The sequence below is a fragment of the Ammospiza caudacuta genome, chromosome 1, assembly GCF_027887145.1.
Source record: "Ammospiza caudacuta isolate bAmmCau1 chromosome 1, bAmmCau1.pri, whole genome shotgun sequence".
In the NCBI taxonomy this organism is placed as follows: Eukaryota; Metazoa; Chordata; class Aves; order Passeriformes; family Passerellidae; genus Ammospiza; species Ammospiza caudacuta.
In genome coordinates this window covers 128,388,316-128,401,723 of record NC_080593.1, presented here as the reverse complement: position 1 = coordinate 128,401,723, position 13,408 = coordinate 128,388,316, and the positions used below count along the sequence as shown (strand labels likewise).

At 36.6% G+C, this 13,408-nt stretch overlaps 1 protein-coding gene across 1 annotated transcript in view; it reads right to left on the bottom strand.

Moving 5' to 3' along the window:
* ANGPT1 (angiopoietin 1) overlaps positions 1–13,408 on the bottom strand; it is a 151,034-nt gene that overhangs the window by 76,476 nt on the left and 61,150 nt on the right. The window contains exons 2-3 of the mRNA XM_058806938.1: positions 7,266–7,421; positions 6,259–6,380 (exon numbers count right to left, since the gene is read on the bottom strand). Of these exons, the coding sequence (XP_058662921.1) occupies positions 6,259–6,380; positions 7,266–7,421 (278 nt within the window). The remainder of the gene's footprint in view (positions 1–6,258; positions 6,381–7,265; positions 7,422–13,408) is intronic.

The following is a 13,408-nucleotide window of genomic DNA, read 5'->3' as shown; positions in this document are numbered from 1 at the left end:
AACCATAGCAAATGAATCCAGGGGGATGACAATATTATTTGTGGCAGCACTGGCCATGTCAAGCAAGAAAAGAGAAGCTGACAATGTTTAGAGCTCCACAGTTTGGCATCTACGCAGCCAGACAGGAAACAGATGTTTTATGGCTTTAATAATAATACAAACTAATATTTCTGAGTGGTGTGTCAACATGTGGTAGAAAGATGGAAGTGTCATAGCACTTGCTTCCTTTGTTTTCTATGTAGATTAAAAGTCCTGTAATTATAAATTGCAAAACTATGCTAACTTCAGGAATGCATATATATTTATGCAATTGGCTTTCTATATCCATAAATCTATATCAGATAAAAGTAATTCCGGAGGATAGGACAACTCCCTGTATTTCTGGGAGAAGTCCAAAACATTCGTTTTTGTTTTACTATGAAACAATGAGAAAACTTTGGTCAAATCTCCAAATGAACAAAAGCAAAGTCTTCACACAGATTGGGGATTTCTGAACTGGACTGTTCCAAAAGGAAGAAATCCTTCAATAGCGTGAGAAAAGTTGCTCTTATGGCTTTTGACAACAATATGGCCAGAATTGTTCATTTGTATTGTTATATTTATATTTATTATAGATAATTTAAATTTAAAAAAAAGTGCTTGGAAGTTCAAAAAATCTTGAAACTGATTGAAAGCAATTTAAAAGGTATTTAGGGTTTCTTTAAATGTGGCAAGACCACTCTGTTGCTTTTTTTTTTGTAACATCAGACAAACTCTGACAGACAAAAACCATTAAGAAATAATTTTGCTGAGTGCTTGGTAAAGATATTTTTTCAAATTTTTAAAGAAGCATTATTTAGGAGAATATTAATTTAACACACACACAAACACACACGCAGACCCCAAACCCAGACAAATTTAATATTTCTGAGGGTTAGCTATGTCTTGATGTCTAATGTAGTGGTTTTGGTGGGGCTAGGAATCTATTTTCAATGGATGATATCATGACTTTGTCAGCCTGTGGAATGACTCGGTGCAATGCCTCAGTGCAACAGTGCTATGTCCAGCTGATTCAGAAAAAAAAACTCTACTAATGCTGGAGAGGGTAGAATACCCATACAGAAGGCAAAGAATGACTTCCAGTGAAAGCTGTTGTCATTTTGAAAGGTGATGAAGTAGAACATGTAGGAAACACTCTGGCAGCTGTCCAAGGGAGAAGGAAAATATGGTTTAGACAATCTGCCTTATAAGGTAGTTTAATCACTAATCCATTCCAGACAACAGAAGTTTAAGAGATTTTTTTTTTAATCTTTGTTTTCAGAATCCTCAGTTTAGATTTGTGAGAACAGGATATAGACTAGACCTTGGAGATGGACATCCTTTGCATTAAAATAATATTTTAAAAATTATTATTTATTAAATATACAGATAAAACATACACTTTGCTGAGGTATTCAATAATTAAAAACAAGTAATGTCACACTAGAAAAAATTGGTTTTGGCCATACATAAGTAGGTTTATTTTATTATATATGTATGGGAAGACAAGTGGGTAGAGGATTTCAGTGCTTACTTTTGAGTGCAAGAACATTATTTTACCAAAGAAAGCCTGAAACAGCTTCTTTGTACTTCCTTTTAGGTGAAATTTTTGCTATCTTTTTAGGTGCTGACCACTCATACTACCTTGGGAGTCTGATACTGTCTGATCAGTTTAAGGAATTATGAAAATATGTGTCCTACTTCTCGGGGCCAGTAAAGTAACAAATCACTTAGCACCAGTAAGCCTACTTTTTATATCAATGACAAGATAATTCACACAAGTGAAGTGTAAAATTGGGATTTATCTTTGTAGTATATGTACAACCTTCAAATAAAACTTGACAGACATATTGTGTTTCCTCATCTTTCACACAGTCAAACACATTCCAGAACCATTCTTGAATCCTTGTTTTTTTTTAGCATAGCATTCTTGTAATGAACGTGTTAATCCGGTACTATTTTCTGCAAATTCAAGCAAGATTTTATGTTTAAATTTCACTTCCATGATCTTCTTGATGGAAGATTCAGAATTCCATTATATTTTTCCTCATTTGTTTCATTTTAGCAAATAGAAAGTTTTCTTACACTTGCTTATTGTAACAAATGGCACACTATAAATTAAATGCAGCTGGTACACTCTGGGGAGAAAAAAAAAGGGGTTCATAAGGCACTTAAGAAGGGAAATCTTTCAAGAATAAATCAAAATAGCATTTAGAAAGCTCTTGTGGGGAAAAAAATGGCAATGGAAGAAACCACCGTTTACATTATAGTGGGTGGGAACCCACAAAACCAAATTATTTATGGCATGAGAACACTCAATAGACACATGATTCTAAGGCAAATGTGACTCTACTTATGCCATAGAATATCTTCCATTTCAGTGGAATAAAAAAAATTTGGCCTTTCTTCTGAGCAAAGACAGGCAGTAAAGAGAAAGGCCAAGAATAGACATATTTCTAGTCTAAAGAACATGCACTGCTCCCTTGATGACACACAGTGTTAATTTTATTTAAGGATAATATCCAAGTTACTATAGTACATCAACGGTCAGTTACTGTTATGATGAGATTTTGCATTATTTTAATCCAAAATTCAGTTGTCTGAATGTGATTAATATCTTAATTCTTATTTTATACAGAGGAAATTTTAGCACAGAGTGAGAATTACACTATCAAAGTACACTATCTCTTTTGATTGTTTCTGCAAAGACAATAGCTCCTCCACTAGTTCCCACTGTGCTGCAAAACCTATTGCAAAAGAAAGATCCTTTCCAAAATAGCTTACAGTCCACCTACATAATGTGGAAGAAGGGATTTGTCTCCATTTATTGGTGTGTAAGTGATATGCAGAGGGATTATGAGTACCTAACTGCAAATAGCTACTAAACACAGCCTGATGAGTAATCTGCAAATATTGTTTAAATTTAAGCAAGCTAAAATTGTTGGCATGTCCAGAAGCCTTGTGTCTTCTGAGGTCAGTAAGATTTGTCCCACAGTCAACTTGACACACACATAACTGATTTCAAATTTAGAACCTGCAAGGCCAAGACTACACGGTTCTCTGTGAAGAGATGATGATGGTACAAGAGTGGATGATCCATATTTTAGTGTAATTATAACACTGCCTTCTGCCTAATTTTATCAGTCCCAAGGAGACTTTAAAAGGACTCACACAATGCATGCCAGGTCCTTGCTTTGCTACAAGATAAAATTCTGTGTGCTTTTTCATCTATCCACAAATACCGACACCTCTGAGAAAAACAACAAAAAACGTGCTTTTAAAAATAGCCCTCCTTTTCTTCTGACTTTTCAAAATCCATTTAATCATAATGTCAGCCAAGTCAAAGGTCAGTTCAAGTAGGCCTTATTTGTTTACTGCCATGAAGGCTTTTTACTCTCATTCATTCCTAAGGTAAATAAATACATCCCAAATATACAAGACACAGTCTCTTAAGCAGCCAACAAAATTTTGTTGCTAATCATATTGCAGCAGATAAAAGTGCAAGTACTTATATACTTAACTAGTGCTTGAATTAAGTCCATTTTGAAATAAATTTGTAAAATATGTAGAATGAACTGCCCTCTGCCAATCTGTCTGTGGATTACAGGGAGAGCACACACAAGCAGTTTGGGTGAATTACCTATTTGTGAGATTGCTGAAGACAAAGTTAATCCCACACTAATTTATTCACATTTCTATTTGGTTAAGGGACATCTCTGGAGTTTAAGAGTTTTTAGTGTAATTCAATTTCTTCAGAATAACATTTGCTGGAATTATTGGTTGCAAACAGTTTTTAGGTTAAATGCATTAAATTGGTTTTCATAATCAGTAGCAGTAATGATGTATTATTCAACCAGATTTGCAACTAGACACATTTTACAAGCACATTTCTTAATAACAATATTTTCTATTTTTCATCACTACCTGTATTTTGCCTTCTTTACCCTGTAGCCTCTTGCCCACTATGCTAGTTTGCCTTATGCATTGCCCTGGGCAAGGTTTTTCTGCCTCAGCTGCCAATTCCTGTCCAGCAGCATGGGGTCACACTGCTCTCTTTGGAAGACTGACTGATCTCAGTTAAAACAGTCCTCAACAGCTTGTATGACATGCTTCAGTCTCTGCCTCATCTTAAAAGCTGTTTGCCTCATTTTAATATCAAAGGTAGAGAGAGGAAATAAAACCTTAGTCCTAGTCAGACTTCACAGTTGTTCCTTCCAGAAGAGTGAGGCTGAGGAGTCCTCACTTGGAGTACTGTATCCAGTTCTGGGCCCCTCACTTTAAGAGGGACGTTGAGTTACTTGAGCGTGTCCAGAGGAGAGCAACGAAACTAATAAGGGGCTTGGAACACAAGCCATATGAAGAGCGACTGAGGGAGCTGGGGTTGTTCAGCCTGGAGAAAAGGAGACTAAGGGGTGACCTCATCACTCTCTACAACTTCCTGAAGGGTGGCTGTAGTGAGCTGGGGGTCGGTCTCTTTCTCCGGGCGACAACGGATAGAACAAGAGGACACAGTCTCAAGTTGCGTCAAGCTAGATGTAAGTTAGAAGTAAGAAGGAAATACTTCACAGAAAGAGTGGTCAGAAACTGGAATCATTTACCCAGTGAGGTGGTAGAGGCATCATCCCTTGAAGAATTTAAAAAAAGACTGGATGTGGCACTTGCTGCCATGATCTAGCTGAACAGTTAGAACATCGGCTGGACTAGATGATCTTATAGGTCTCTTCCAGTCTTGAAAATTCTGTGATTCTGTGATTCTGTGAGTCAGAGCGCTCCCTGTCCTCCCTGCTCACACCTGCCCACCACAGAGGCAGCAGTACTGAGCGTTTCAAGGAGCAGTCAGGAAGGGGAGCAGCTTTTCCCGCTGTCCTGGGTGCCAGTGCCCAGGTGCAGCTGCTGTGAGGAAGGGCCAGAGCTGCCCTGTGCTGGGCACAGCTGGGCACAGCTGGTTCCAGTCAGCTGTACAGAGCGAGGAGTGAGGGAACAAGGGAGAGAAGCAATGCTGCAGACACCAAGGTCAGAGAAGGGGAAGGAAGGAGGCACTGGAGCAGACACAGCCCTGCAGCCTGTGGGAGAGGCCATGGTGGAGCAGATATTTCCCTTGGAGGACCCTATAGTGGAGCAGATATGTCCAGAAGGAAGACGACACCTGTGCAGAGTCCATGTGGAGCATTTTTATCCTGAAGTACACGAGCCTGTGGGAAAGAACCATGCTGGAGAAGGGAAAAAACTTGAGGAAGAAGGCAAGGGAAAGCGTTGTGCTTTGTCTACTGTCTACAACCCCAATTCCTCACCCCCTTGTGCTGCTCAGGGGGCGTATAGAAGAATCAGGAGTGAAGCTGACCCTGGGAAGAAGGGGAGGAAGAGGTGAAAGGTCTTTTTGGGTTTGTTTCTGTTTCTCACCATACTACACTGTTATTAATTGGTAGTAAATAAGGCTGTTTTGCCCATGACAGTAACTGATGAGTGATCTCCCTGTCTTTATCTCAACCATGAGTTTTTCATCATATTTTCTCCCTGTTCTGATGATGAGGGGGAGTGAGAGAGTGTCTGGGTGGGCGTCTGGCATCCCAGACAAGGTCAGCTCACCAGCACACTCTCTGGCATACTGAACTGCTAAGACCAGTGACTTCAGGTGCTGAATCTCTGTGTCACAGAAAGAGAACACTGGAGTGACTTCCCAGCTCTCTATTTACTGCTTAAAATGTTGTGTTGGTAAATAGTTTTTTCATCAGCTTAAACATAAATACCGAATGTTTACCATTGACTTCTTAAAATGGAGCATGGCTACAAGTATGCTATAGAGTACAAAAGGAGAGAGATCCTTCTACATGCCATATCTTTGAATCCATTAAAACTAGAAAGATGAACTAATGAAGATTTTCTGTTTCTGATGCACTTTAAGGTAGTTAAAAATCTCATAATTTAATATTTTTCTACTTGAAAATGTTCTTAATGCCTATGCTTTTAGGTTGCTGGAACTGTAGTCATATGACTAAGTTGTCATGAAACAGAGGAAGATGTAAATTTACAGTTAATATGAAAAGTGATAAAAATCAGTTTACATTTATCACACAGGACATAATATAGTGTAAGTTCACACCCCAGGTGTTTTAGTGAGTTCATAAATATTACCTATGCTGTCCACTTACCATATTTGCTCCTTTCATCAGCTGCTTAAAACAAAGTATACACAGACCACTTTGTTATGAACAGAGAAAGAGACCAATTACTCACTCTTACCTATTTTTCTCATGAATTTTCAGGATTTCATGTGTCTGTTGTAGCAGCTGTTTTTCTAGCTTGTATGTTGACAGGGAATTTTCCAGTAGCTGAATTTCAAGTCTGGATGTTTGATTTAGCACCTTAAGGATAAATTAAAAACATTAATGTTTATGTTGTCCTGGATATTTAGTTTTAGCAGCATAACATAATAATTTCATTCAGATTTTATGATTTGTCAAAAATTGTTTCTAAATCCTTTTTTAACCTCGGCTGCTCAGCTGGTGCAGATGAACTCAATCAAACTGTACTGATATGTACCAGCTGATATTCTGGCACTCTAAAACTGTAGGATAGTAGCAGATCAGCAGAAAGAAGCAAGGTGACTGCCAAACAAGCTTCATTTCAATAGAAAAAACAAGAGATGTGCCTCAGACATGCATTCCTACAAAGCATGCTTAAACCAGAAAAGTGCAAGAGTACTGGGAATGAAGTCAAAGTGTTGCATCTGCTATTTTGTAAATAGAGCTCCTACTTTAGCTTTCCCCTGCATTCTCTCTTTTGTGGTGTTGACAGCTCAGTGCCTTATTTTTGTTTGAAATCGTTGACATTCACAGAGCAATCTGAATTGTCCATTTTTGTTGTCCTACAGAGCTTGAAATATTGGGAAATGATTGATATACAACAATGAAGATCAAAAGCTGTGATTGATCCTGTTACTCATTATTTAGCCTGACACTTATATCATTGACAATAGGGAGCTGTTAATTGAAAGTCAAATACTGATCTAGTTTCCTGGGCAGTCCTACCTTTGTTGCACACACAGAGCTGAATATACTAACCAAATGAAACCAAAAGAAGGACACATAACAAGGGTCAATCATCAGTACTGTTCTTACCAAGAAACAAAGTGTGTTTCCTGGACCCCTGTGTTGAAATGTTTTGTGTGGTAGTGCATTAGAAAGGAAAGGGTTTGGGAAATGTTCTCTGCAATTAACAGCTTTTTGAAAACCATGCTGGGAACATACCTGGGTTTCAACATCTGTGAGTTTTCTTGTCTGCTCTGCTGTCTGGCTGAGGAGGCTGGTCCCTATCTCGAGCATGGTAGCAGTGTGGTTCTGCACAGCATTCTGCTGCAGCTGCACCATCTCTGATTTCATGTTTTCCACAATGTAGTTCTCAAGCTGTAAAACAGAAAAAAGTTGTAGCTGTAGTATTTTTACCTGTTTAGGCATTCTAGTGTCATAAAGGGTACATAGCTGGCATTCTTGTCAAAAGCAGAAATTTTAATATTTTCAGGGGGGATCTCAAGTCTCAGTTGACCATATGACTATTGGGGTAGGGATGTGACTATCTTTCCCCTTTCAGCTGGAGTCTCAAGATTTTTCCAAGTGTCATGGTCTGTGTCAAGGTTGCAGTGAACATTTGTCATGGAGATAGCAGCTTCAAAATGAAACCCTAAAAGAGCAAAGCACACCAGAGGAAAAAACATAAAACCCTATTTGTACATCATAACTTACATGTGAGTCTTCCATGGAAGGGATCCTATCGTATCCTACATCCCCTCATTTACATCTGTCATTCAGGAATATGATTTTTTTTATTCAGTTTAATTCCCCAAATGGTATTTTAGAAACTTAGCAATAAACACAGCTTAATTTAATTGAGATCAAAAATTTGTAAAGGAATGGTGACACTGTCATGCCAATAAAAGAAAACTTGTTGGCCAAAAAGCATAGAAAGCTGATTTGTTCCTTTGCTTTTTTGGTCTTGATATTTGGTTTTACTTGACAAATTCTTGGACAGAATCTGCACAAGAATCCTCTAAATAAATTAAGTATCCCAGAGAGGGGTGCTTTTTGTTGCAGTTTGTTTTAGTTTGTGTAAGCAGAATCATTCCCTTCTAGCTGACAATGTCCTTGCCCTGCCACAGCAGGCCATAAATCCAGGGCTAGTCTACAGTATGATGAGATTTTTTTCCTTACTTATAGAAGCATTGTTCTGTCTTGATGTCCTCCATAAAGCTTTAACATAAAGATAGGTGGCCCAGAACAGAGTTTTCAATACCTTCCACTGAAATAACCAGTTGGAGTCCAGCTGGTTTAAACCCAGTGAAGATTTAGTCCTTAGTTAGTAGTTAGTCACGGTGACAGGTAAGTTGCACAACTAAATAGTAAGAACCAGATAGAGTTGATTTAAATACTGCAAAAAGGAGTGGTGGTCAGATATAGAGTGTCATTACTAAGAATGGCTGCTTTCAATTTTTCTGTAGGTATATCTGTGCCTTGGGGCCATTACTGTTAGATATTCTAATGACTCACTTCAGTTGAGCTCACAATATATTTATTACAAGTTTGATCATTTATGTGCACCTACTAGTTTTATGAACATTATTACAGAAATAGGACACTGCCACAGTGTAAAATATTTTCTGCATAAGACAGTTGTTGATGTTTTAATTGTTTGTTTATCCCAGTATGAAGAAACAATAACTATCATGGTCAAAACTAAAGTGGATGTCTTATGGATCTTTAGTTTTTTCCCCAAACTATCTCTTGATTGCAAATAGTCCTTGTGAATGAACCCCATAAACTGGGTGATTGTCCTTTTCCATATTCAGGTCCAGAATATGGAGACTGATTCTGGAACATCTGAACAAGAAGTTCAATTCCTCTGATGAATTTCGCTTCCTAATGAAACATGGAGTTCTCCAGTCATGGTACTGCTCATGACAGGTTACCAACACACACATTTCCTTACATCCAATGTATTTTGTTTGCCGACAGGAGTATAGCATGTCTGTATTGTAGCTGTACAGTGTATTTGCTGGCCTGGAGCTTTCTGAAACTGCCTTTCTGTACATGAGGAATGTGGTGCATATGTGCAATGGATGCCGCTGAAAACTGCTGCAAAAATGGAAACAGAATTTATTACACATCAGAAATCAGAAATTAGATATTTTCACATATAAATAAAATGCCCACAGATAGGGAAATAAATATTAAAAAATGAATATTTTTAAGTAAATTTCTTTGCCTGTTACTTTAGTCACATTACAGAGAGGATTGTGATTGTGACTGCATCTGTGTGGAGTTACAGCAGATTTGTGTAGCAAAAACACAACCACAGATTGAGGCATATTGTATAACTCATACTTTTAATTAATCCAGTCTAACACTGTCCCCATGGTATTCAGTCTTTGGCAATTGCCCTCCATTACTCACCCATAAAACAGCCTTAAATTTAATCTAAGACTGACTCCTTATAACAACAAAGCTGACTTTCCTGTTTCAGAATTACTCATTAAATGCTTTTGTAAATATTTGTTGTTCAGAATACCACCACAATAGTTTCTGTGAGCACATCTCTGGAGTATCAAGAGCTATTCACTCAGGCAAAGGGGAGTTGAACAAAAACTGAAATAATATAGGGGTTTTGTTACATTAATTCCCCTTCCTTCCTCCCTTTGCCTACTTCTTTTAGTTTGCTCTGTAGATTTATTGGTTGCAATACTGGCCCTGCTAAAATCAATGCCAAAATTCCCACTGGCTTCCATAGGCCAAGATTTCACCTATTATTTTTATTGCAGGAAGCTAACAATTTACCAGGTTCATTATGATCAAGCATGGAATTTCATCTGAAGCCTTGCCTTCTCTGGAGGCCTTGTACTAACCACATGAACTGAGCTTTCTTTGTGGTTAGTTAAGAGCAATAGCATCTATTTACTAGGTGATTAAAAGATCCTTGCAGGGTGGCCTCACCAAAGATTTGACACATGGAAACCTATTCACAGAAGCAAATTAAAGAACATTTAGGGGTTTAAGTAATTTTCTAGAATTCCTTCATCCTATAACTAAGTTAAATTCAATTCCTCCAGACACTCTGAATTAAACAAGTCCTTAAATTACTGTATCTACTTATTTCAGCTACTTTTTTTTCAAAAGTGAAACAGAATTATATTCTGCATTCTTTTCCCCTCATCCCACATCTCCAACTATATGGGTTTCCACAGTAAATTGATGTCCTTGTTATTAATTTGGCTGCATCTACTTTCAGTAAGACTCATTACATTGCACAGGAGTTATGGGTAATGCTGAATTACTGGTGGGATGCATAAGAATGTTGTAACATTCTCAGAAATAAAACTGTCAGAAGATTCAGTGTTATTGGTTAATAAACATTCCAGAGGATTATATAGTAAGAGTATCTAGCCTTTTCTGGACAATATCTTCTGAATAACCTTCATAGAAACCACCAAAACACTAATAGAACTATTAAAATGGTAACTTAGGGTGTATGTAATGATAAGTGTTTGTGGCAGATGGCTTACAAATAAAATAAGAGTTTTTTCTTTTACTTTGATCAAATAATGCTGGTCCCAGTAAGAGCTATATTTTAATAATTGGTATGATTCCCAGAAGACATTTTCATACAGTGCCTTGCAACAAGACTACAAACTAAAGTAACCATAGACTGTCCTCCTACCATAGAGTGCACATCATTTGGAAATACAGAAGAACAATGTCCAGTGTTATTTTGTAAGAGTGGTTTTGTGTTGTCTTGCTTTGCAAACATGAAAAAGTATAAGTATAATGCTACACCACGACCCAACCAATGGAAGTTTAATTCTTTCTTTATTTTTCTATCTGAGAGTATGTCATACCTCCCCACAGTGACAAACTGCCTCAGGGAGTGAGATAGAAAAATGACATTTTATGTGAATTATAATTTATTAATACACAAACAGCCTTAGTCGAATAAGCTGGAAGAAATAGAAATATATAGAATTCCTTAGAATTTCTTTGAGATTTGAAGAAGTAGAAAGGGGTTAGGAAAAACTTTATCACTGAGAAAAGTTATTTTATTCATGTATTGAAAAAGCCAATATTGCATTTATTTAAAAATATATTCTATAGGTTATTTGTAAATGAGGGAAAATTGATAAAATGGTTAATTTACAACGATTCAACCTTCATGTATTACAAATCCAATGAGTAGAGAACAACAATCCTTGCAAAATTTCTGTTGGTATATGATTACTGGGAATCAAGGAAAATGAACATGGATGGCACATAAAGGAAATGAATAATGCACAAATGCTAAAACTCTAATCTGTACCACTTTTGAAACAACCTTACTTGATTACCTACAGTAAGATGATACAGGATCATATGGATAACTTCAATAAAATTATGAAAACAACCTTGCAAGCTGAAGTGAAACTTTTAAGTGACTGCTGCAAAAATTGGACTCATAGAAAGGCATCTTGGGATATGTGGTATATGGGGCTTTCACAAAATCATTGGTTATGAAATATACTGGTTATGAAATACATTGCTTATGAAATGTATTTTTGGGTTTCAAATCTAAGAGGAAGCAGAAAATTAATCCACCAAATCCATATGTAGTCAAACAAACACTTATAAGAAAACCTGGCTGTAAAAACATTTCCTTTTTTATTTAAATTCAATGTACCCAGATTTCTAGCCTTAAAGCAACAAGAAAATAAGCCTGTTAGTTTTTCAGTTGCATGTTAATAAAAGTAAATATTAGCATGATACTTGCACAATTATTCTGTACTTGTTTTTGAATTTTCATAAGTTTCTGTAATATTGCAACTCCTCATTTTGACTTCTTGCTCAGATATTTTTTGTATCTCAACCCTCAATCATAGTAGTGTGGTTTCCCAAATTCTGTTCCTGACAGAGAAACAAACAATGACTTGCAGGGAATGTGTGTTCATTTCTGAACCGAAACATTGGACTGTTTTTTCCAAACCAAATGTTCCAAACACATAAATGATACTTCTCCTTAAATCCTTGATTCCTTGAATGTCTGAATCTTTGGCATATCATATGTTTACTGTCTGGCTATAAGGCATAATTCAATAGATGCAATTCCACTGTGACCAGTGAAACCACAGCTGCATTCTCCTCACACAACGCCTAAACACTGTTTGATTCAGCCTCAGTTGAGTGATACTGAGATTTCTTGTCTGGTTGATTTCCAATATACTAATGACACTTGTCCTCATGAAGGTTGAGCTTGGGTTTACATCAAATTTCAGTAAATAAAAGTGTGCTATGAATGTAGAAGAATCTTTCTGCAAGCTAAAAAACAAGCAAACCAAAGCTCGAAACCAAGCAGGTTTTCATCTTCAGATGAAGACCAGACATCTTTTTGTCAGAAGAAATCAGGGATAGAACATGCAGCATAACTGAGAATCACATCAAACATGATTAAATGGGTCCCACAAGGAAGCTTCTGATAACATTTAATCATAACAATTACTGACTAGTAATTACTCTGGTTCAAAGAATTATCTTGTTGAATGTTAACATTTATAAATTTTGTAACTGTGCGGATGATATTTTTCTTTCTTGATCATTTTCTAAGCCACTTAATTTTATAAATTAAATTCATTTGATTTTACAGTTGGCTGAAAATCTGAACCATCCTCAACATACACTGGGAAAGGGAAGACATAGTTGTGAAAAATGCAACATCTGTCGTATCACCCTAAGCACATTAACATCTGTGGGGATTTTTTTAAAAAATCATTTTCTATTAAAATGTGGAACTAATTAATTTTCTTCATAAAATATACTTTTGGTGAGGTCTAATTTTCAGAAACACTAATTTTGGAACAACTTCTGGGAAGAAGAATATTTAAACACTTTTTGGCTTATTCCTAGCTTATGCACATATGACATAATCAAAATTACTTCCACTGAAATATCTCCTTACTGCATTGAATATGGTTCTTGAAAAATGTAATCTTAAGCTGCATAAATAGTTCTGCTTGCTGTATTCTCTGCCAGTTTAGATTTAACTTAAATCTAAACTTTCAATGAACCTGGGAGGCTGTAATATAATTTGGAATCTATATGTGTTATAGGAGATAGTATAATGATTTAATATTGTACTACTTAATCTGTTTTTAATCCTGCTTGGTTTCTGACACTTACCACTATGACATATGGGCACACTTTTCCAAGAAAGGTTGTGAAATTAAGACTCAATGATTTTATGCTCTAGTCTTTCAACAATGATCTTTTTTGGTTTTTTGTATTTTATGTATCTGTATAGATATATATCTCACAGAAGCTGAATGTCTGAATCTCTTTGTTCATTGTCATGTGCTCTACCTTCAGTTCTTCAGTTCTGTCTT